Source organism: Pipra filicauda, unplaced genomic scaffold, assembly GCF_003945595.2.
Source record: "Pipra filicauda isolate LSUMZ 115617 unplaced genomic scaffold, ASM394559v2 scaffold185_size1782982_pilon, whole genome shotgun sequence".
NCBI classification, from domain to species: Eukaryota; Metazoa; Chordata; class Aves; order Passeriformes; family Pipridae; genus Pipra; species Pipra filicauda.
This window is the reverse complement of record NW_024104293.1, coordinates 339,477-361,047: the sequence shown is the minus strand read 5'-3', so window position 1 is coordinate 361,047 and position 21,571 is coordinate 339,477. Positions and strand designations below refer to the sequence as shown.

Below are 21,571 nucleotides of genomic sequence, written 5' to 3'. Positions count from 1 at the left end.
TATTTTCTTTGAAACCAATATAGCAGGTAGAGATTTCTTTTATGGTTGTTGTTTATCTCCTGCTCCTCCCTATTAAATCATCCAATACTGTTGAGATGGACTCCTGGTCTGAAAGACTTTGCAAGTCTTCTGTTACGTTAATTTACCTAAGTCTCATTCCACTCACCTACTCATCAACTAAAGCAGTCCTTAATTCATGCTTGCACTATAAAAACTTGATTTGTATCCTCTTTTCCTAGTAGATGCTTCCCCATCAGAGCTGATGTGAGGCAGGGGGAATTATTCACGCAGGAGAGTGACCCTGGATGAAATTATTCTCCTGTTACAAAGACAGGTTGAAGGCCCATATTACCTGAATGTCAGTGCGAGGTCCTCAGCTGGAACCTTGCTTTGTGGCTCTAATTGTCCATTTTCTGTCTGTTTAGCGGTGCCCAGTTTGTTTTTCATATCCAGTGAAGACTGGCTCTCCTTTAAAGAAAAGACAGATGAAAAATTCTTTAACAGTGCGTTAGAAGAATTGGAGACTTCATCCCTTAGGGCCGATGATGAAGGCCTGTCAGTTGGAGTCACGCAGTGTAACCCACAAAAGCCATGAGACAAAAACAGACTAAGATTTGCTCATCCTCTCGGGACACAGTATTTCCCAAAAGGAAGGGATGATCCTTGTAACAACAAGCGAAGGCCACAGACTGTAACAGCACACAGACTTCTGAACACTAGCCTGTACCTGCAGATGATGTTTCCTATGTTAAGGCAGATTATGGGACTCATGGCACACTGACCTTGGAGACTGTTTAGTTTCCAACAAATTTCAGCGCCACACTTATTTCAAATGGCAACAAAACAACAGCATTTTCAAGTGGCTAGAATTAAAATTCTTCATGAAGAAGACTGGAGAAACTTCTGAGGAGGTTCTGAAGAATAAAGAGGTGAAGAGGGAGATGGATGACTCCAGCTGTGGGCATCCAGCCTTTCTGCCAGGGTTACAGGGCTCTTCGCCTCTCTGACTCCCACCCCCCCAGCACTCACCATGCTCAGCTCACGGGTTCTCTTCCCAATTTCCCTTTCCACCTGGTGTAGCTCCAAGCTCAGCTGTTCACTTGAGATCATCCCAGGCCACTTGGGAGGCGGGGGTGGGGGCTGTGGTTGGCCTGCCAGGGTAGTCGCCTCCCTCTGCAACAGCAGCCTGTTACTAACAGCCTAAATGCATAAAGCCAAGCACACACACAACTGAGCACAGACACCGGGCACGGGGGAGCTCTAAGGCCATAACGCCACAGTATTGCTCGTTTGCAAAACCAACTTCTCTCTCCACACCTCACAATGTCCCAACTGAAACCACTTCCAAGGCAAGTTTCAACAGGTCTATTCACAAAGACCTTTAAACAAGCAGGGTTAAATACCTTTTACTGCCATAAATTTGCATGTGCTTTCCTCACATACCACTCCCTTCTCAAAACTAAGATTAAGACCCTGAACAAAACCTCTTTTGTGAGCTATTGCTGGACAACATGTAACTGCAGGTAAGCCAATCTAGTGCTTTATTTTACAGTAGAATTTATCAAGTTCTATAGGAGAGCCAGAATTATGACCATATCATATAAAACATCCTGAGACATGTAGATGCCCATATGCAGCTCTCTACTGTCCCATATTAGCAGACAGAGGAACAGAGAGAAGCAAGTGGCTGCAGCCATTCACAAATCGCAAGTTACTCAAAGCAGTAGCCATGTCAGCCACTCCAAAAATCTGCTAATAACTTGGGAACCAGTTCTGCAATTGTGTGCTCTGCATTTAAACACAACATCTAGTAGTGCACACAACCCAACATGTGGCTGGTCTTCAAGTAGAAATGCTCATTCATTTGGGAAGAAAGCAGAATGATCTAGTTCTTCGTGCTCTGAGTGAATTAAGTGATTGTTGCAACCTTGTAGAGGTAAATCAATGAAGCCTCCTGGATTTCTAATACCTACTTGCAGCTTTGAACTCAAGAGATAAACTGAGAACTGTTGTTACTCAAAATAACTGAGTAGTTCTGCCAACTTCAAATTAATAGTAAAATCAAGGCTCAACACTCAACTCTGTAGGATTTAACACTGAGACAATCCCAACAATGATGAGCAGGAGAGGAAGGCCACTCATGGGTTTTGCAACTTTCCAATACTCTTCTATTATGGCAAAGGCAAACATGGAAGATTTAAAATATTTTCTTCTCTCGTTTCCAAACAAGAGCACAAGAACACAAGTTATGTTTCCAGTAACTAAGTACTGCAAATTACTGCAACTGCTCCTGTAATTTGTGAGCTCTGACACCTAATCTGCAGTAACCCTTCTCTAACACGTGTTCTTAGGTAACCATTGCTTCAGTAGAAGCTGCTATCCACTACTTACAGCAATTCCTTCAGTGAAAACATTAACATGAATAGTTGCTGAAGTACCTAGAACAGTTTTCTGATGAATATTTACTGATTTGCTAAAACAATTCTTTCATTATGCCCTGACACTTCTCCTTCTGTGTCTCACAAAACAGAAAGACTTCAGCTCATTAATTCTTTTAAAAATGAAAGTGAGGAGACAGACTTTTAAGCTTTAATTTTTCAAGCTAAACGTATTTCATATTTACTTTCTTGACTCTTGTGGCTTGTGCTATTTAGGAAGAAATGGGTACAAACACAAAGCCAAACATGAAACAGAGGAAGGTCATGACCTTCTGTACAAAAAAATCAGACATTTCCCATGGCAGTAAAGCCAGGAGGAATAGGCATCTACACCATGACTTGGCTTCTGAGTAGAGAGATGAACAGAGAGGGAGTGAGAGAATGACAGCAAACACGACTGAGCAGAGTGCACAGTCAAGCATGGTGTTGATTTGCACATGAAGGTTCTGCTGCCAAGCAGAGGCTGACACCTGTACCATAGTCCTGATGCCTGGCATCACGGAATTAAGTGTTTTTACTGAGTATCGTGACAGTCAGAGAAAGACCAGCCTGTGAAAAGCAGCTTTACCAGCTTCATCTCTCTCCACAGCACCCCTCACCGTTGTTCCAAGGGCTGGTACCAACCTCCAGTCCCCGCAGTTGCGTCTGCTGGCTGATCTGATGGTCCACCTGCTGCAGCTCCATGCGCAGCTGCTGCTCTCGCTCAGCTGAGGGCAACTGCTTCCCGTGACCAGCCACATCCGACATGGACAGCCTCTCCCTTTGGGATCAGAAAAGAAAAAAATAAGGACATTTCTAGAAAAGAAAAAAAGAAGGAGATTTCTAAAAAAGAAAAAAAAAAAAAAGCTTTACTCAGCTGGTGCAGAAAAAAATAAAGAAAATTTAGAAAAAGGTAAAGAAAAAAGTAGAGCGATCCTACCTGTCATTGAAACGTCCCTGAGAAGGTATATTTTGATGAGGAGAATATGGAGAGCCTCCCCAGCCACCGTGAGTTCCATAAGGACTGTAGTCTGCCAGTGAACAGAAAGAAAACCAGGTTGCATTACTACAAAACTATCCTTCCAGTAGTTCAGCCAACATAGAACTGGACAGACAGAACAACAAGAAAGGCCAATCCTCTAAGAGTGAAAAGTCTAACATTTTTTCTGATTAAATGAACACAGAAATACTCCACGTGACTGGTCTCATGCGCCCAAAACACTGTGACAGCCCTGCAGAGTATGAAACTGAAGGACTTCAGGGAGGTGGGGGACACAAACCCAAACTTACAGCCACTATGAGAGCAGTTATTTTTACTATTTCAGTTCCTAAAAGACTCAAGAGTTGACTGATAATTCTGACGTACCTACTTAAATACAGTTTGAAGATTAAGTTTTCAGGGAAGTCAGAGTTCTACCTGTAATAAAGTCTAGAAAGTTACTACCTGAAAAATCTAGAAGGAAGTTTGAGAGAATATTTCTTAAGGTTATTTAGTGCACCTCAAGAAAGAGACCATCTTTGAGAGTCTGACAGACAGCAACACTATACATACTATTAGAAAATAGGTGTGTTAAAAATGAACTATTCTTACTTTTTTGCTTTGCCTAACAGTACACAAGGCAATGGTTGCATTAAGCTTGCAGGAGCTGCTACTCATAAAGCAGGAGAGCAGCAGTACAGTACTTCATCATGATGGTTTTCCACCATGTATTTAGGAAAGCCCTAAGCTTCTGGATTCTACTGCAACAGATTTAAAATAAGCCTCACCTCAGATGGACCAGCAGAACAAAGTAACTTTGTCCAAACAGCAACAACAAATCACTAAGACATACACTGCATGTGCACAAACCTGTCACAGAATCACTGAATAACCTTAGTTGGAAGGGATACCCCCAAGGACCCAACTCCTGGCCCTGCACAGACACCCCAACAATCCCCTCCATCCCTGAGAGCATTGTCCAAATGCTCCTGGAGCTCTGGTAGCCTTGGTGTTGTGCCCACTGCCCTGGGGAGGCTGGTCAGTATCTGACCACCCTCTGGGGGAAGAACCTCTTCCTCAAACCCAACCTGAGCCCCCTCCTGACACAGCTCCAGCCTTTCCTGTCACTGGTCACCACAGAGAAGAATCAGTGCCTGCCCTTTGGCTTCCCCCTGTGATTAACCTGTTAACTGCAATGAGGTCTCCGTCAGTCTCTTCTTCTCCAGGCTGAACAGACCAAGTGACCTCAGAAAGCAGTGGCAGCCTTTTTCTTCAGGCTTCTTAGTGTAACCCTCCCTGGAGTTATTTTTAGTGGCATGACACACACCTCAGCTATACTTCTAAGGCAAGAGACAAGTTTAGAGGGCTTGCCTTCAACTGTTGCACTACGGAAAACAGCAACAGCCAGCAAAATGCAAGAGCACAGGCCGTACCTGAAATGATGGACTTGGTGGCAGCTCCCTGAACCGCCATGGCCTGCATGGGCCCGGAGTTCTGGTACATGGCTTTGGAAGTGCGGGAGATGGCCCCGAAGCGTGACACAGTCGGTCGGTCTCCAAAGGGAATGAGATCGTCGTCACCAGCCTCGGCCGCCCGGCGCTGCAGGTCCAGCCGCTGCTCACGCATGGCTTTGGTGTCCACGTTCTGCACGAGACACGGAAAAGGCACTCCAGGACACATTCGGGGATTAACAGAACCACATGCTGGCAGCAGGAGAGTAACTCTTGTATTCTCTAGTCACTTGAGCTTTCAGCCAGTCTTCCTGCCCTTTAGTTTCTAACTCCGCTGTTAGAGGGATGTCTTTTTAAGGGTCTGACTTAACATGACCATTTACTACACCCCTGGGAAGTGGTTGCATAATGAACTGTGAATAAATCCAGCAGCAGAGAGCAGCAGCAAATGAAAATGAAGATAGAGAAAGTTTAATGGGAACAGATGGGGGGAAAAGACCTCCTCCTTAAATAAAGTCAAAGATGACATCAGTGGGCCTCTCTGAGGAATATATGTTCCTTCTAGAGTTCAAAAGAAATTTCTCTGAAGCCCACTGTTAAGAACTGTATCACTAACAGCCTGCAAATGACTCAAAATGGGAATTTTTCAGTACAGCACTTACTTGGACGTGTCTAATACATCTTTTCAGGCACATTTTTCATTAAGGACCAATACTGCTTGGAACATCCTGGTTTCTAACTCATCATGGCTGGGCTTTGCAAACGAAGATTTGGGAAGGGCTCTCCCCACATTTGCTACAAGCGCGCTGGTGGCTAAAAAGGCCAATGCGAGACAGACAAGTCTGGTTGCAAAAGGCACAGCAGAAAGACTCCTTAGGTGGTAGGTTTCTAACTAAGCTTCATGTTTAAACACCATAAGGGGTCAGCATATGAAGAGATAAAATGCTCTCTCTCTCTCCCGAGGCAGGTGAAAACAGCAGTAAAAACTCAGTTGGATCTTAGAGAGTCAAGAAATGTAACACCTGGAAACTAGAAGAGGCATGAGGCAGCAGTACTTTACAATGTATTTTTTTCCCCAGAATTCCAATCTTGATGCTATAGGATGCTAGCACCAATTTTAATTTATTTCTATTTACTGAGTAAAGTTGCAATGCCATCGGCATAATATTCATCATTATGCACTCAGATGAGGCTATTCCCATCCATGAAAAAAGGAATCTCTTGTGAACAATAAAAAAGGCAGAATTAATTCACTGAAGAATTAATTCAGTAAAGGTTTCCTGAGCATTTTTTCCTGTGAGGAGACAAAAACTGAAGAGCAGTGGAGATCCTATTTGCCTATTTGAAAATTAGCTCTGGGGCAGAAGGCTTTGTTTAGCCATGAAAAAGGAGGCTGCTTCTCCAGAACCCTACTACTTTTCTTAATTGAGCTACAGTTTGTTTGCACAGTTGTCTAGCAGCAGGGATGAAAGCCAAGAGCTGTTTGTTGATTCCTTAATGGTGCCACTTGGACGCAATAATCTGATTCCAAGTAATCTCAGTCCTTCCCCAGGTCAAATGTGACAGTGTTGTAACTCCAGGCAACCACTCTGTGCAGGACTGGGAGCAAGAGCACAGGTAAAAAGGCCAAAGCTGCAGATGAAATGCCTTTTTCTGTGAAAAAGCCTCCTTTTTGCTCCCATTTCACACAGCATTGTCGAGATTTTACAGGAAAGCAATTCACTGGACAGAAATCAGACACATTAATTCCAACAGGGCAGAGGGGAAAAGGGGAGCTTATTTGAGAAGCTGGGCCAAAAAATCCTATCATTTGTTTAAGAGTTTGCAACAGGTGAGCACCTGTCCACAGAAGAATAAATTCTGGATAGAAATCTTTCCCCCCTCCCTTATCAGCCAAAGAAAAGTCACTGTGACAGTGACAATATATAAATGATGATAAATCACTTTTGCAGATGAGAGGTGATGGAGAACAGATGCACCTCTGTAAAACAGTCCCTCAGGCTAAATAGTTCTTTCTCTGGAAGACTTGAATGTCTTCATACTTGCATGGGCTACCAAGCCTATTTCTTGTGTTGAGTGCTGTTTGAATGTTAGGAATGAACCAAATAGTGGTGGTATTTCACACTCCTATTTCTTTTCTTCTCCATTCATGACTCGCAACAATGACACCCTAGCAGCCCCTTTCTTTTGCATCACTGACCCAGCAAAAATAGAGCATCACAAAACAAGATCACAGCCTGACACCCACGGTTCAGTGAAGGGCTGAATAAGCACAACACAGAGCTAGAAACTGCCCTCAAGAAAAAACAGCCTAGTGCTATGTTATAATTGTGCTTCTCTCAACAGTTTCATGAAAGTTTTGGGTACTCTCACGGCCATCAATCAGAGAGTCCCGCAAGTAAAAACTAAAAACATCTTACCAGTAACTAACAGAACAAAGTTAAATTCCAGCATCTCCCTCTGACAGAAAGAAGTGCAAGAAGCTACAGATGGCCATGCTTAATTAACAAGCTGCTAGGACAGAGTAATTTTGGGATTTCAGTTAAGTGTAAAGAATCATGGCAAAATATCCTTGTTATTCATGCCTTCAGAGCAGAGTGGTTATCCTGCATTCAGATGCAGAATTTGGTAACAGCCACACCAGGGTAGGACTGCTGATAACTTTGAAAACAAAGGACTCTGCACACCTGCAAATGCTTTCTGTGACTGCAATGCACTTTTGAGCTCTAATACAAGCCCTAGAAAAGCAAATGAAAGTCCTTCCCAACCCACAGAAGTATCCACTTTTCTTCTGTTTTCCCCTAATCCCCATGTACCGCCATGTCCACACTCCTCGCCGCCACGACATCTTTGGGTTTTGCATCTTTGGTTCCAATGTAGGAGCCGATGGTGTCACAGGACCAGGGGGAGTATTGGCTGTAGTCATTTCCTTTGTATTTCCCAGCTACCTTCAGGTCTTCATCCAAGTACTGTACAAAAACAAAAACCTGGTTCTGTAAGTGAAGGGAAGAAGCAGCTTCACAGCCACCCCCCCTTACTTCAACAGCAGTAAACTTGAGAAACACCACCAGGATTATTTTTTTATCAGATACATCACCATTTGGAATTGGGCCATGGCAGGCATGAAGTGCATGAAATTCTGATCACCTGGCCATGCTCCCAGTGCTGACTGTTCACTTGGCCAGTATGAAAGTGGTATTTTGACCTTGGTTAAAAAAATAAGTCTCTATCAAGCTGTTACTTAATTCTAAGAATATCAGGAGCAAATGAAGTAAAGTCCAGTAACTGTGAAGACTACTTCAATTAATAATAGCTCAAAACTTATTTTCTTGGTTGCACCAAGAGCAGATAGCTTAGAATCAGTGGTAGATCAGAGAATCAACAGCCAGTTGAGATACTGGAGACTGCACTGCAAGGGCTTCCCACCTGGAGCACAAAATCCACAATCCACTCACACACTTGTGATGCACTGTTTTGATTTTCTTGTTACCTTCACCTGTCAGCACACAAAAACTCCAAAGTGTTTTCTAAACATGCCAGCACATTACGTTTTTGTCAAAATATGCTTACCTCCTCTGAGTGAAAAGGATGAGGTAAGGTTGGCGACGGTGCAAAAGGAGGTGGAGAAATCACCTTCCTCTCCTCCAGCTGGGCCATGATCTCTTTCCTTCGTCGGTGAAGTTCATCCAGGCTGGGATGAGGCTGAAATGAAGACAGAAATATGTTACGGAGCTCCTGAAGCATTATTGCACAAAACTAGTAATTTCCTAAGTGTTGTTTATCCAAACGAAACATGGCAGCCTTATCCTACAAGAAAGGGAAATATAGAGGGCAGACAGAATCATTAAAATAACAAATAATGATCACTTTGTTAAAGTCTTCCTGCTACCTGTCATGTTTGATAGAGGACATAAATGTTCCTACACTGGTCAGTGTTAGTTCAACACACCTCAAAGACAAGGTATGCATCCCATCCTGGCAAAGTTTCCACTGGAACATGTTCCAGCATGTCAAGTCCCCATTTCAGTCATGTGGGGGAAAGTGGGAGAACTCTACAGATCATAACCTTGTCATATTAGTTATTCATTTTGCATTAAACATCCCACAAACATGTCAAACTCAAAACTGCTAAGTCTATAAGCTATGTTAAAAATGCTTCCTGGACTCAGCAACAGGATTCAGGGCCTTTAATCTGAATTACAGATGATGTAAATCCAACTAATTCTGCGGGACTTGACTTCAGCTGCTGCCTTCCCAGAACACGTTTGCTAACTGAAGGGTCTTCTTCGGAGAACTGTGCAATCTTAGAGAAAATCTGGCAGAGTGGAATTTTCAATTCCTTTATCATGAAATGTATGTTTAATATTTCTTATTTAAGCACAGAGCTGGGCAGTACAATGCAGAAATGACCATTTCCACAAACTGCATTTAATCTGCAGAGGAGTGCAGATTAAACTCCAGCCTAATCTTTGCTGGAGAAACCAGGGCTGTATGAGACAATTACAATGCTTTTTACCAATGCTTTTCTACTTTGAGCACTAAATAGCAACCTGCTGCTCTTCTACATATTAACATCATTACAACTGCCGAGTTGACCAGTAACTAAATTGCCTTCCAGGTTTCAAGTGGAAACCTCTATTTCCTCACAAAGCCCTCACCGCAATAACACTCAACTTGGAGCAGCAGGAGAGAAAGGACGAACAAGTACAAAACGGCAGCACAAACCCTGTGGCACGAAGGCCTGATCTGGCCGAGGTGCGGAGCCACCGGGCAATATGCCTCTGCTTGCTGGTATCTGTCTCTGGCCTCGGGCACGTAGGGGGTGACGGCGGCAGGCGGGATGTCGATGGGCACGGGGCTGCCCCGCACCACGTCCTCACGCTGGTAGGGTGGCACCGGGGGGTACACACGGCGGCTGTCATAGTGCGGGGGGTACAGGGGCTGTGCCAGCGGCGGGTACTGCTGCGGCTGCGGGTACTGCGGGCTCACCACGCGCTCCGGCAGGTACGGCGCGTACGGCTCCAGGTACGGGGTGCCCGCCTCGGCGGCCGAGGGCGGCCGGACAAAGCGGGACATGGACTGCGTGGGGTAGTACACTCCTGAGGGGAGGAGACAAACAGGACAAACAGGAGAAAGGCATTAGCACCGTTGGCCACAAATCGCCCCAAGTACTCCGGTCTGCAAGAATCATTAAGAGAACGGTAAAAAATGGTGAAAAAAAAAAAAGGTCTAACTGGTATTTCTATTCAAGAATTAACCACAAAAACCCAGAAGCAGCAGAAGTCAATCCATTATTTAAAGTTCAATTATCTAAATAAGATACCAGAAAGGCATCAGTGTTACAGTAGCTGGAGAAGGGGTGGTGAGACTGAGCCCACCACAGGTGCCAGTGGTCCTGCCAGCATACCACATAGAAATAATTCACCAGACTGCTGTGAATGCTTTCAGCTAAACAAAACCTTAAAAGTAAACTGAAGATTAGCCTGTACATCTTCATTCATGCAACTAAAATTCAATTTGTCCCAATATATCAGAGCCACTACTTGTGTAAAGGAACTCAGATTATTAGAATTTAAAGTTAATCTAAAGATTTCTTCTACCTCTTGAACAGTAGAAAAAAATTTCGGAATTGTGAATAACCAAAGACTTCTAAGATCACACCTCCTGGTTACCTGAACATTTTAATATTCTATCTGGGATCTCTGGATAATTTAAAAATAAGCATAAATATGTGCATAACATTAAATTTTGTAGACAACTCAAATGTTCAGTGGCACATAATGATCAAATGTTGTTTGTTTTTCTTCAGAATGCTCTGCAACTTTCTCAAAAATGGGTTCGCTCTCCCCTTTCCTTTCTAGGACTTTTTCTTCTTCCAACTTTTTTTGGTCTTCCATTCCTTGCTTTCCTTTCATATTAACTTCACTTTAGCTCATTTCTCTCTGCATTCTTACACTGCCCAAGAATCATTCCCTGTCTTTATATATAGCCATATCTTTTATTTTCAATCCCCTTCAATATTACCTTTCTCCACTTGGTCTCTTTATACCTAGGAGTTTTTCCTCTTAGTTCCTTTTTTAATCTGCTTTCTTTTTTGTGAACACCCTTCTCTAATTTCATTTGTCTGTACCCATCACATGCACTTTATTTCCATTTTCCCTGATTCAGACTGAATTAAGGTTTACCATACTGGATCCTTGATCTAGCCCAGTTGGGAAGAACTGAATACAGAAGGATTTGCTACGCTGAATGGACACAGGTATCTGTTTTAATTTGCGTTGAAGTCCTCAGTCAAGACATAAAATCCTGCCAATTTCCCTTTTATGATGTCATCACCACATTAGTGTCTTTACTTCATGTCATAGGCAAGAAAACTTCAATTTAAGAGCTTAAAAAACAGAGTGGGAAGAAAGATTAAAATCAGCATGACGATGAAAGAGCTTGGTGCCAACCTTACCTTGTTGGTAGGGGGCTGGCTCAAATGGTGGGGCAGCTCCTCTAGGGTCTTGGTAAAACATATCTGCTTGTTGAGCATTGTACAACTGAGACCCTCGTGGTACCATCTGCAACTGCTTGGTGACAGACACTGAGGGCAGATCTGCTGGGGCCCGGGAGGGCACAGGATGAGGGTTCACTGGTAAGGCAGAAATAGAGCTCTTGGGGACAGATTCCAGCCTGAAAAGCAGAAAGATGGCTCTGCTTATTAAGGCCTAGTACAGCACACTGCATTCTCACACACTGTTCTTCATCTACACCCCACCTTCTGAAGGCTTATATCACCTTCTCCAATTAAAGTGTAAGTAAACAGTTTAAAGTTTAAAATTTTAGCTATAGTTTTCTACTCTTCTCTTTAATCACTAAAAAAAAAACCCCAAAACAACAAAAACCCAAACCACAAAAGCAACCACAACCCTGATTTCACTTCTTTTCTAGAGAATGGGTTTCCCTAGTTTCTACTCCACAGGTACACACAACATTTGGAACAAGAGGTAGGAAGACCCGTACAAGTCAGGAGGGGATCCAGGGGCACTGCTACTCAGATGGTCCATCTTCCCGGGCTTCAGAGCGGTTTCATAACCCGAGTCAGTCCCTCGAGAGATGAGCTGTGTCACTGTGCTGCCTGTTGACACAATTCCATTTGGCAGGGCAGAGGTTTTCCTATTGGGCAAGTCCACTCCCCCCTCCTCTGAGAGGATAGCTCCTGAAGGCAGGCCCACCTCGTTCAGCTGGCCCAGGGAGGCACTCAGGGGTCTTCTGGGAACCAGACGTTTGTTCATTTTACGGAATCTTCAGAAAGAGAAACCGCACATCAGAAATTGAAACAGAAAAAAGTAAAAGGAGCTGCACTTTCAGGAGTTTTCAAACACAGATTCTGTTGAAAGCTTCAGGTTTTAATTCAAGTTTCCAAGGGGCTTGGGAGAATATCTTTTAGAATACAACTTGCCTGATAGTTGAGCTCTTTAACAGCAGTTTCAATCAGAACAAGGATGGATTTTGAATGAGAAGTACATCAAGAATTCACAGCTAAACTTCACACAGCAAGTTTAAAATCTTACTGTCAACATACACATTTCAACTGTACAGAAGAAAACCAAACATCACATAAAATACAGTAACAGAAGCTTCAGAGTAAGAATCACAGAATGTTCAAATCTCTTATTCAGAGAAGAAACTAACAGCAGAAAATTAAAGTGACAAAAGATGAAGATATCCTTTTCCACCATGTGTCCAATGATAAGCCAAGTGTTTACTGCCACGTGGTATCTTTTAAAGCACAGTTTAAGATTTACGTTACTATATCAACATACAGTTTACACCATTTGTGTGTATCACTTGATAAAGTAATTGAAGAGATAAAACCACTGCAATTCCAAAAATTTAACTGCTTCTGAGTAAAGTCTGAAAAACATAGGCATTTTAACTAAACCAGCAGGCTGGCAGTACCAGAGAGCAAATTCCAGAGTTGAAGGTCCTCCACCAAACCCCTGCCATCAGCTCAGATCCCAGAACCAAATGTGAGGGTGCATTTGCAGACCTGGGTGTTCTCACCAAACAAGAGACCATTTCCTCACCAGGACTGAAGCCAACACTTTATTGTCATATCTAACAGTCAGAGTGAGATGGGAACCCAGGCTAGGAAGGTACACACATTAGTGTAGAAAAAGAGGACACTCATTACTCAGTCTTTAGATAATCTTTGTATTTGCCCACACGCACAACATTAAGGTCAATGCAACAGAGGCAAAAAGGGGGTCTATTGCCAGGCTTGTTTTGGTTTTGTTTCGATGTGACAATATGGAAAGCCAGATAAAGTGTAATCTTGCTATACACATTTGGGCTGTTCACCTGTAAGAGTTCATTGAGTATCTTCCAGTCACCTTCCTAACTCTCCCAATTTCTGGGTGGATTAATCTTTACCCACATACTCAAACTATGAATTTGAGCTGCAGTGTGTTGACAGTGGGCATCATTCAGAAGGCATTAAAGGGAGTACAGAGACCAGGCTGTCACCTGAGCAGGGACAGACTATAGCCTTCTAAACAATTAATCTAAAAGTTCAATACTTGCCTATGCACACTGGGTCTTTGTCCCTTGTACCAAGAGGGTAATAAGCTGCTGTTTAAGCAAGTCTAAATCATAATTTGCTATCTAAGGCATTACACACACTTCCTCATAACCTTCCTCCAAACTTAAATCTATATGTAGAGATACAGGAACCACACAGCAACAGCAAGGCTTATTATTCACACTAAGCATTTTTAAAAGGAGGAGCACTGACACATTAACTACTTAAAGGATTTAAGCAAAGATAAAAGCACAAGAAAGTTAGAACTCCAAGTTCCACGACCACCTACAGAAACTACTGGAACCTGAAAGAGAGCAAACATTCACTTTGGCCCATGACAGACAACATCAATACCAAGGCATACAAGTCAGTCTGGGGCTACAATAGGCCTCTCCCACCTGCCAACTGTTTAGTCCTTGATACACACAACCAGCTCTGTGGTGTAACACTGACCCACCACCCAGCACAGGTTAACAGAACCACCCCAGTCAGCACTACCAACCTCCATTTTAATAACAGTGGCAAAAGGCAAAACACCCCAACTGTTTCTGCAGCACGCAAAGTCCTGTTCTTTGTTCACTTGAATAACTGTCTTTGTCATTCTAACAGCACAGGCTCTGCTCTTTTTCCCTTCATGTTTTGCCTATGCACTGCGTGCTGGCTACAGAGCCAGTGAACTGCCATATGAATGCTTCAAGGTTAGAATAAAAAAATGAAACACTGCATACTAATTACTTAAAATAAATTAAAACAACCTGCAGAACAACAGCACCTTGCCCTTGGATAACTCAGGGCCCCCTGTGAATCTGTAACGGATGTAGATTATTTGCTGCAGACTTCATATCACCATTACTTTTTAACTCTACATCAACAGATTTAACCAACTGAAGGTTACAGCATGAAACTTTCTGACAGATTGCACAAATAACTGCTGCAGGAAAAAAATCTTGGAAAGTTCATTTTTAGCTCTCTGGAGAGCCAGCAACACATTCCCTACATTTGGAAAACTGCCAGCAACCCACCTGAATACGAAGGGAAGATGAGAAGTACCCCCAAATAATGACCACTGTGGATGCAGGTTTAGTCACACTTTAAAAATAAGGAAAACAGCCAACCCTCAAAACCCTCAAATAACACTTGCGTAACATCAAACTTCTGGAGCTACATTACTGTTGAACAAAGCCAAATATCCTGTTTGGAAGTACAAGCAGCCCCAAAACCTAAGACAGACTGTCACAGGTTTTTCACATTATTTCTTCTAGTGTATCAGCCAGGTTGCACCTCCTCTCCTCATTTCTAGATAGGATAAATAACTCTTACAGGTAAGATGAAGCAAAGATTGGACCGGTTTCTACTAGCAGAGGTACACTTACTTTTCCAGCTCCTCCTGGGAGTGTGCAAAGGTGCAGCTGGCCCCCCGGGGACATCCTCCTCTCTGCTTCATGTCTCGGCACATGTATGTCTTGTACTTGCTGTGCTGAGGGGGCTGACAAGGGTAAAGAAACCAGGTGAGACATCTCAACTTCAAAGTGCACTTAACCAAGAGCTGAGGGTATCCTCTTAGCCAAGGCCTGTTGATAATTCCTTCAATTTACATGTTTCAGGAGCACCTGATGGGAAATAAATGACTGGAGCAGATGTTTGGTTCTTCCAGGGAACCAAGAGACTCAAGAGTAGATGTTTTGACAACTAAGTCACTATCAGGTTTCTACAACATTTTAATTCAAATTCTTTACTGGAGGCTCTAACTGGAACACAGCTACACATTTCAGGACACAGTTAAGTGGACAAAACTGATCTAGGATGAAAAAATTACCACGATAATCAGAAATTACCAAATATTTATCAAGTTATGTGGTAGACTGAAAATAAATACAATTTAGTTGCTTCTTCTTTGCTTTCTGGTGGCTCAAAATGGCACTTGAGTATCCTTCGATCTGCATGAGAGTTAAATTTCACCACCTTTCCTTTTACCCCCTTTTGCACTAAAAATATCTTCACTATCTATAATTGTTTCCATCAATAGTTGAGGGTGCAATCTTACTCCTACACAGAGCAGCAGGGGATGGGCTGCATTTTTTCTTAGTTAAGTTCCCCAAGAAACAACAACTTACTGCAATCTTACTGTCTGCATGGTCACCCATCTGCCAGTCCCTCTAAATAAAGGCTGACAGAAGGCCAAGAGGGGGTCTCAAAGTCCTTTAAAGTCCTACAGTTTCTGCAGCAGAATTAAATCAGAGACAGAAATACCCTACTCGAGAGCTCCCATGGAGGGAAAGGTCTGTAGAAGTCAACTTTTGCTTTCTGAGAAGCTCAGCCAAAAGGTGTAAATCCCTAAGAAGTCATTTGCAAACTGATTTTTAATTTTTTTATCATCTACTGTGGTGAAAAAAAGATGCAGGTAGGTGTACCTGAGCTGCAGAGCCTTGTGCTGGCCATGCTGCCAGGCAGCACAGCTCTGCCCACTGCCCAGCAGACGTCCCTTTCCCACTGGGAAGGCTCCAGGTTCCCTTCCGAGTGGCACAGCCTATACCAGGTCTAGGCCACGGGCTCACAAGAACAAAAGTCCTCAGTGTTTTTCCCACCCTGACTCCCACTTGTGCATTCCTACTGCTTTTCCTTTTGCTGGTGACAGTGCTCATTAGCCATCCCACTGAATGCAGAACGGTGAAATACCAGAAATAATTCACTTTAATTTTGCCCTTTTTTTGGCAGAGTAATCTTTCTACTGGTTGAGCTCCCTGGAGCAGCTCTCCAAGAGGAGGAGTGGGACTGGGACAGGCAGCTCTGCCTTTCAGCAGCAGCGAGCACTGACAGCAACTGAGCTACCCAACAAGTGAGACCAAAGGAATGTGTGATTAGATAACAATGAGATAAGCTCAAGTATAATATTTGCCAACATAATTTCATTTCTGAAACAAAAACATTCGGTTCAGGAACTTGGATTGCACCTTTACATAGAGTATTCTTAAATCTTCAAACTTGACAGACCATTAAGCACAGGTGTAAGAATAACTTCATTAACACAGAGCCAGTTGGCTGAAATATGGCACAGAAGGCAAACCCAAGAAAATCCTACAGATAATAGTTGCACCCTGGCATCCCTTCCCCACCCTCCAGTCAGGAGGGTTGTTATTTATTTCCCTCAGCCTGCAGCTGGATCAGACTCTTTTCATCCCAGTGAGCTGTGCAAATTATTTCAACAGGTTTTGGGGAGCAGTTTGTTTTGAGGTTTTTTCCTTGTTTCTTTTTTGATAAGTATGACCCAGCAGTGATATTTCAATTAGCTCCTCATCAAGCCAAATCTCTCCAGACGACATTAGTAAACATTGGATACAGCAAATCAAATTCAAGGGTCAGCATTTCCTACGTGATTTAGCTTTTACCTGTTGTTGATCTGTTCCTTTTTTGCTGTGATTCTGGATATAATCAACCAAGCCATGAACCACAGTTCTCACAGCAACTAGTCCATTTTCCAGTTGTTCCCATGTTGGAGGTGGAGCATCTGATGCATGGACAGCAAACAGAGAATAGAAAAAGAAAAGTCAGAGGGATTTTCTAAAGCCAGGTAAAAAAAGAAAACAAAAAAACAACAAACCATCAGGATCACAAAACTTCACTAGACAAGTAGAAGTGTTTATCAGTACATAAAAAGTATTCAGCAACTTAATTCCGGGGTATTTACCTCTTGTAGAATAAAGGGACCTACAGACTCAAGACTGAACTGCACAAAACACCAAATGAGCCAGTAAGACTTCTTAGCATGCCAAATTATTTCCTTTTATAAGAACTTTCATCTCACAAGAGCTCCAGAGTAAATGCACTGTACAAACTTCACATAACGGAAAACATCAGGCTGAAAATCCCTCTTTGCATTCAGACTCCTGCAGGTAAAATCATTCCATACAAATACCTGATCACTGGCCTGATCCCACAGGCACAGTCACGGAGCAGCAACAGGAATCGATGCCTCTCACTTGGAAAAAACATCACAAGGCAAATCTGTCTCAGACCACCATCTAACACACAGCACTGTGAATAAACTGTACAGTCTCAATTCTATAGGAGCACTTGAGGGTTTTTTCAGCTAATTTACTTCTCTAGTTTTTTGAATCTGTGCCAACAGCTGACCCTCCCACCCCATGCCTGCACACTCTGCTGCAAAGCACGGGACCTCAAAGTGCCCTTCAAGATCTTTAGCACAATTAATTACATTAGATTCCACTCACAAGGTCTAAATTCTTCCAGAGGTACTTCCAACGTGCCCACAGAATAGCAGGGAAGCAACTCAACAGCACAGAAAAGAACCATCAAGACCAGACTTGCCTGCTGAAACCAAGTGAGGCTCTCAGTGATGCTACTTCCCTTAGCAGTTTTTGGCTAACAAATCTGCAGCGCACACACAGTTTTGTCCCTCACTTGTTTCAGCATGAAAGATTTGGGAAGAAAGAACTACATTTCCTTTAGCTGTGAAGTACACCTGGTCCTCATTTGAAAGGGAAGTTTATTTGTTTAAAATACAGAAACTAAGAACTACAACTTCTCATCTCCTGAAGTGATACTTTAGGCCTTCACACTATTTTGACGCATAATGATTTTACACATGTTAACAGGTATGAAATAAAACTTCAGCCACAGCACTCTGTTCTGTCCCTTCTCTTCTCCCTCAACCGGTCCACCCTCACAGCACCGCTGATTTTTAATCAACAATATTCATCTTTCTCTCCTCTGTCAACAGCTTATATTCTTTTCAGCTATCTTCACCTTCCCAGACTGTCTTTCCCACCTTTGCAGAATTATACATTAACAAGAAAAACACTAAACTCCTGAAGGTAACAAATCTTTCTTGTCTAGACTAATTTTTGTCCAGCTTCTGTCTACTCAATCTATCAAAATTCTACTGTGGAATCCAAAATTCTTTATACAGAAGATGTCTTATGATTTTAAGCTGCCTCTAAGAGAATTCTGAGTGCAATGTCTGCAGGCTGGAGATCTCAGATCAAAAACTAATACAAGGAACTTCCTGAGTAAAGAAAAAGACATACAATTTTCAATAAGTTAATGGAAGTCCTTAATCTGATGAGTTGAAGGCTTCCCCAAGTTGGTTAACAAATGATTTGCTGCAGTAGAGAACTGGAGAGAAAAAGGCATCTCAGTGACAGCTCAGGCTCTGCTTTAAACACAGTGGCTCTGTCAATCTTCCTGCTGTTTTGCAATGTGGTTAAAACAGCAGCATGTGGACTAAAACAGGGAAAAGAGGGAACCTCAGAGCGCTGCCACTCCCCACATTAGCACTGCCCAAGTACACCCTATGTCACCTCACAGGATTATGCGCTGAACACTCATGAGAGCTCATCCAGTGCCATCAAACAAGGGAGCTCACCTCAGAGAGGTGGTGAAATGGTTCCTGCCATACTTTGGAAGCTATTTTAGCTTTGGAATAGTTCAGTTCCTCACACAGATTACTGCTGTTCAGGCTGGCTTTGAATACCACCCAAGAATCTTAAGTTGATGAGTCACAGGATGCTTTCTTATACTTGATGATCAGCTTTCAATCTTTCCACCGTGTTAAGCTCCTCCTGGCTAAACCCTAAGTTACAGGTTTTCCAGACTTACCTGGACTGGGATCAATATTTGCCAGGAGCTCTAGGTGAGGTCGCAGACGATTCAGGTTAGCTGGATCTCCAGTCCTCTGCAGAGCAATAGTTAATTCCTGAACACTCTGTGCAAATGAGGCTGGGGTCTGCAACTTAAAAAAATTATCATAATTAACTTTCTACAGGCAAAGCAATCCTCATGGTTTCTGAAGGCTGCTTCACAAGCTCACAAGAGCTGTCTCCCAAATCTGAAGGAACACCTTTTTACGCACCAGCCCATTTCAGCGAGCCCTTTCTACCAAGAATGCACAATTCTCTGACATTGCAGGTTAAAATACAGCTCTAAACAGACAAAACAGATGCTAGTATTATTTCTAGCAGTAAAACCCATTTCTTCTGTGTTGTGCTGGCACCCAGATTAAAAATGGACAATATTAGAAACCATTCAATTTAGATTTCTGAAGAGTCTAATATCTTCAACGCCCCCCAGCAGGTTTGCACCTTGCTTTAAATTGAGTACAGCAGACAACAAAGAGCAAGATGGTTCAAGGAAAAAATAGCAACGTTCCATTTACTAACATCACACAACTCCATTATTCAAAACCCTTGAATTCTACGTAGGTCCTTCAGGAGATGTCTGGCAGAACATTTGAAAAAGTGGGCAAAGGCATAAATACACCGCAGGCAGATCTTGAAGCTAATTTTCCTGCACAGCAGCCAATGCAGTTGTTTCACAGCTTTCCTAACCATTCAACAAGATTCAGTTTTTCCCACCCAATTTAGGCACTTACAATGTGAGTCCCCTAATTTAAAAGCCCATGTTGCTTCTAAACACAAAGAGATCTGGGCATTTCTAGAGGTCAAATATTTTATTTAAAAATATGCTTCCACCTCTGTGCCTTACTTCAGCTATAGGCTGGGGGACTGATTTGTTTCCTGCCCAGAAACACAGACCATTAACCTCTGTCACTACACTGCTAGTTGTCAGCTGTTCACAAAGGTCACATCCCAATTGTGTAGCTGAACTTTGTGGCTTCCCATCTGCAGAAAGAAGTAAAGTAGCAAGAGACAGCAGGATGGCAGAGGGAGCAAGACTCATCAGGTTATAAATACATATTCTAATTATTTAGGGCATAACGGTCTTTGAAATAACAGGGCAAATGATTACAGGGCAAGTACACGTCGGCATAGTTTGTAAATACAAGCCCCAAAATCTACCACAGCTGCATCCAAGGAGGGCTGGGCTGCTTTGAGGTGGCTTTACCTTGTCGATGATGCTCTGCATGTGGGATTTGTGAGACTGGTCTCCGTAGAGCAGCGAGGACCACTGGTCTGGGGCGATGCGTAAACCCGCCTCCATGGCTATCTGAACTATCTGGGAGTCGTGTTCCCTCCGCAGAGCTTCGTAGGTCCGAAATTCCTCCTTCAGCTGCATCAGGGAGGAATCCTCGTCTCGCTTTGTCACCTAGTGGGGAAAAACGAGTCAAAGGCAATTAAGCAAGATAAGCCAGAGATTTTGTGAAGCCCAAGACAAGCAACATCTTCAGTCAGCAACTAAATCCTTCCTCCCAAACTAAACTCAAGTTATGACAATATGCAGTGAACATCAGTTTTTGCTAAAATAATACACTCTATGAAGAGACGAGTCACTATAAAATGGATAAAAAACATCATTTACTCAGACTCTGACCTGGTGAAAGTGTCACACTTCCTAACTGACTTTACAGCATTCACACCTTATTTCTCCAGTCAAGGAGATCTGCATTTCAGAATTTTGTTTGAGGGTACAATTACCACAACCAAAGCATTTTGCTACTCATTTAACAAAAGTGAATGACATTTAGGTTGAACACCTAACTAAAGGATCATTAAATACTACAGAGTGCACTAGACATCTTAAGTTCTCTTCATACAACTCTCATGTCCAAGAGGCTCCTATTTCTTTGTTTGTGACCACATCATCAGTGAATTAACAGAACTAGGGATCTTCCAGCTTTAAGCCACTTCACGAGATAAGAATGTTGGCTTACATCCAGGTTTTGTAACTGTGCATCTATTAGACTGGACAGAGTCAAATCCTAGCTTTAGAGCTCCAAGCTGCAGTTTCAGCCTATGCTGCCATCACAGCTGTACAAAGAACTCTCCAAACACACATGGGATTTAATGAGCAATACTTTCTATAACTACACATTTTTTTAGGTACATTTAATGTTACAGGAAAAGGAAACTTGAAAGTGCAAACAAACAGTTTTCATAGCATTATGAAATCTCCAGGCAGAATCTTCTTCATACCTTGAAGCATGAGGCCCTGTACAGGAGCTGGACAACGTGCCCAATGCTAGTTTTGGAAGCCTGAGGGAATCGGGGCTCCAGCCTCTGCACCACAAAGAGAACCAAGACCTTTCGTGACAGAGCAGATCCATCTTCCAGAGCCAGCAGGACCAGCTTTAAAGCCTCCTCTTGCATTGCTGAGGGTGGGGGGAAACATGAAGAAAAGAGACAAAGGATGAGAGAAGCATAAGAACGATTTGTGCACAGTTTCTTGGTTCCCTACAAGTGGG

The 21,571-nt window shown here is 42.9% G+C and overlaps 1 protein-coding gene across 13 annotated transcripts in view; it reads right to left on the bottom strand.

The window, feature by feature from the left end:
* RC3H1 (ring finger and CCCH-type domains 1) overlaps positions 1-21,571 on the bottom strand; it is a 62,351-nt gene that overhangs the window by 8,586 nt on the left and 32,194 nt on the right. For 5 of the 13 annotated variants that reach the window (XM_039380092.1, XM_027723446.2, XM_027723449.2 and 2 more), the window contains exons 5-19: positions 21,303-21,478; positions 20,275-20,475; positions 19,030-19,162; positions 16,800-16,918; positions 14,787-14,899; positions 11,853-12,134; positions 11,305-11,522; positions 9,573-9,946; positions 8,418-8,549; positions 7,664-7,834; positions 4,830-5,040; positions 3,358-3,448; positions 3,063-3,198; positions 1,030-1,200; positions 353-468 (exon numbers count right to left, since the gene is read on the bottom strand). In XM_039380092.1, coding sequence (XP_039236026.1) covers positions 353-468; positions 1,030-1,200; positions 3,063-3,198; positions 3,358-3,448; positions 4,830-5,040; positions 7,664-7,834; positions 8,418-8,549; positions 9,573-9,946; positions 11,305-11,522; positions 11,853-12,134; positions 14,787-14,899; positions 16,800-16,918; positions 19,030-19,162; positions 20,275-20,475; positions 21,303-21,478 — 2,644 coding nt within the window. The remainder of the gene's footprint in view (positions 1-352; positions 469-1,029; positions 1,201-3,062; positions 3,199-3,357; positions 3,449-4,829; positions 5,041-7,663; positions 7,835-8,417; positions 8,550-9,572; positions 9,947-11,304; positions 11,523-11,852; positions 12,135-14,786; positions 14,900-16,799; positions 16,919-19,029; positions 19,163-20,274; positions 20,476-21,302; positions 21,479-21,571) is intronic. The other 8 variants (XM_027723454.2, XM_027723455.2, XM_027723451.2 and 5 more) reach the window with 5 other exon arrangements.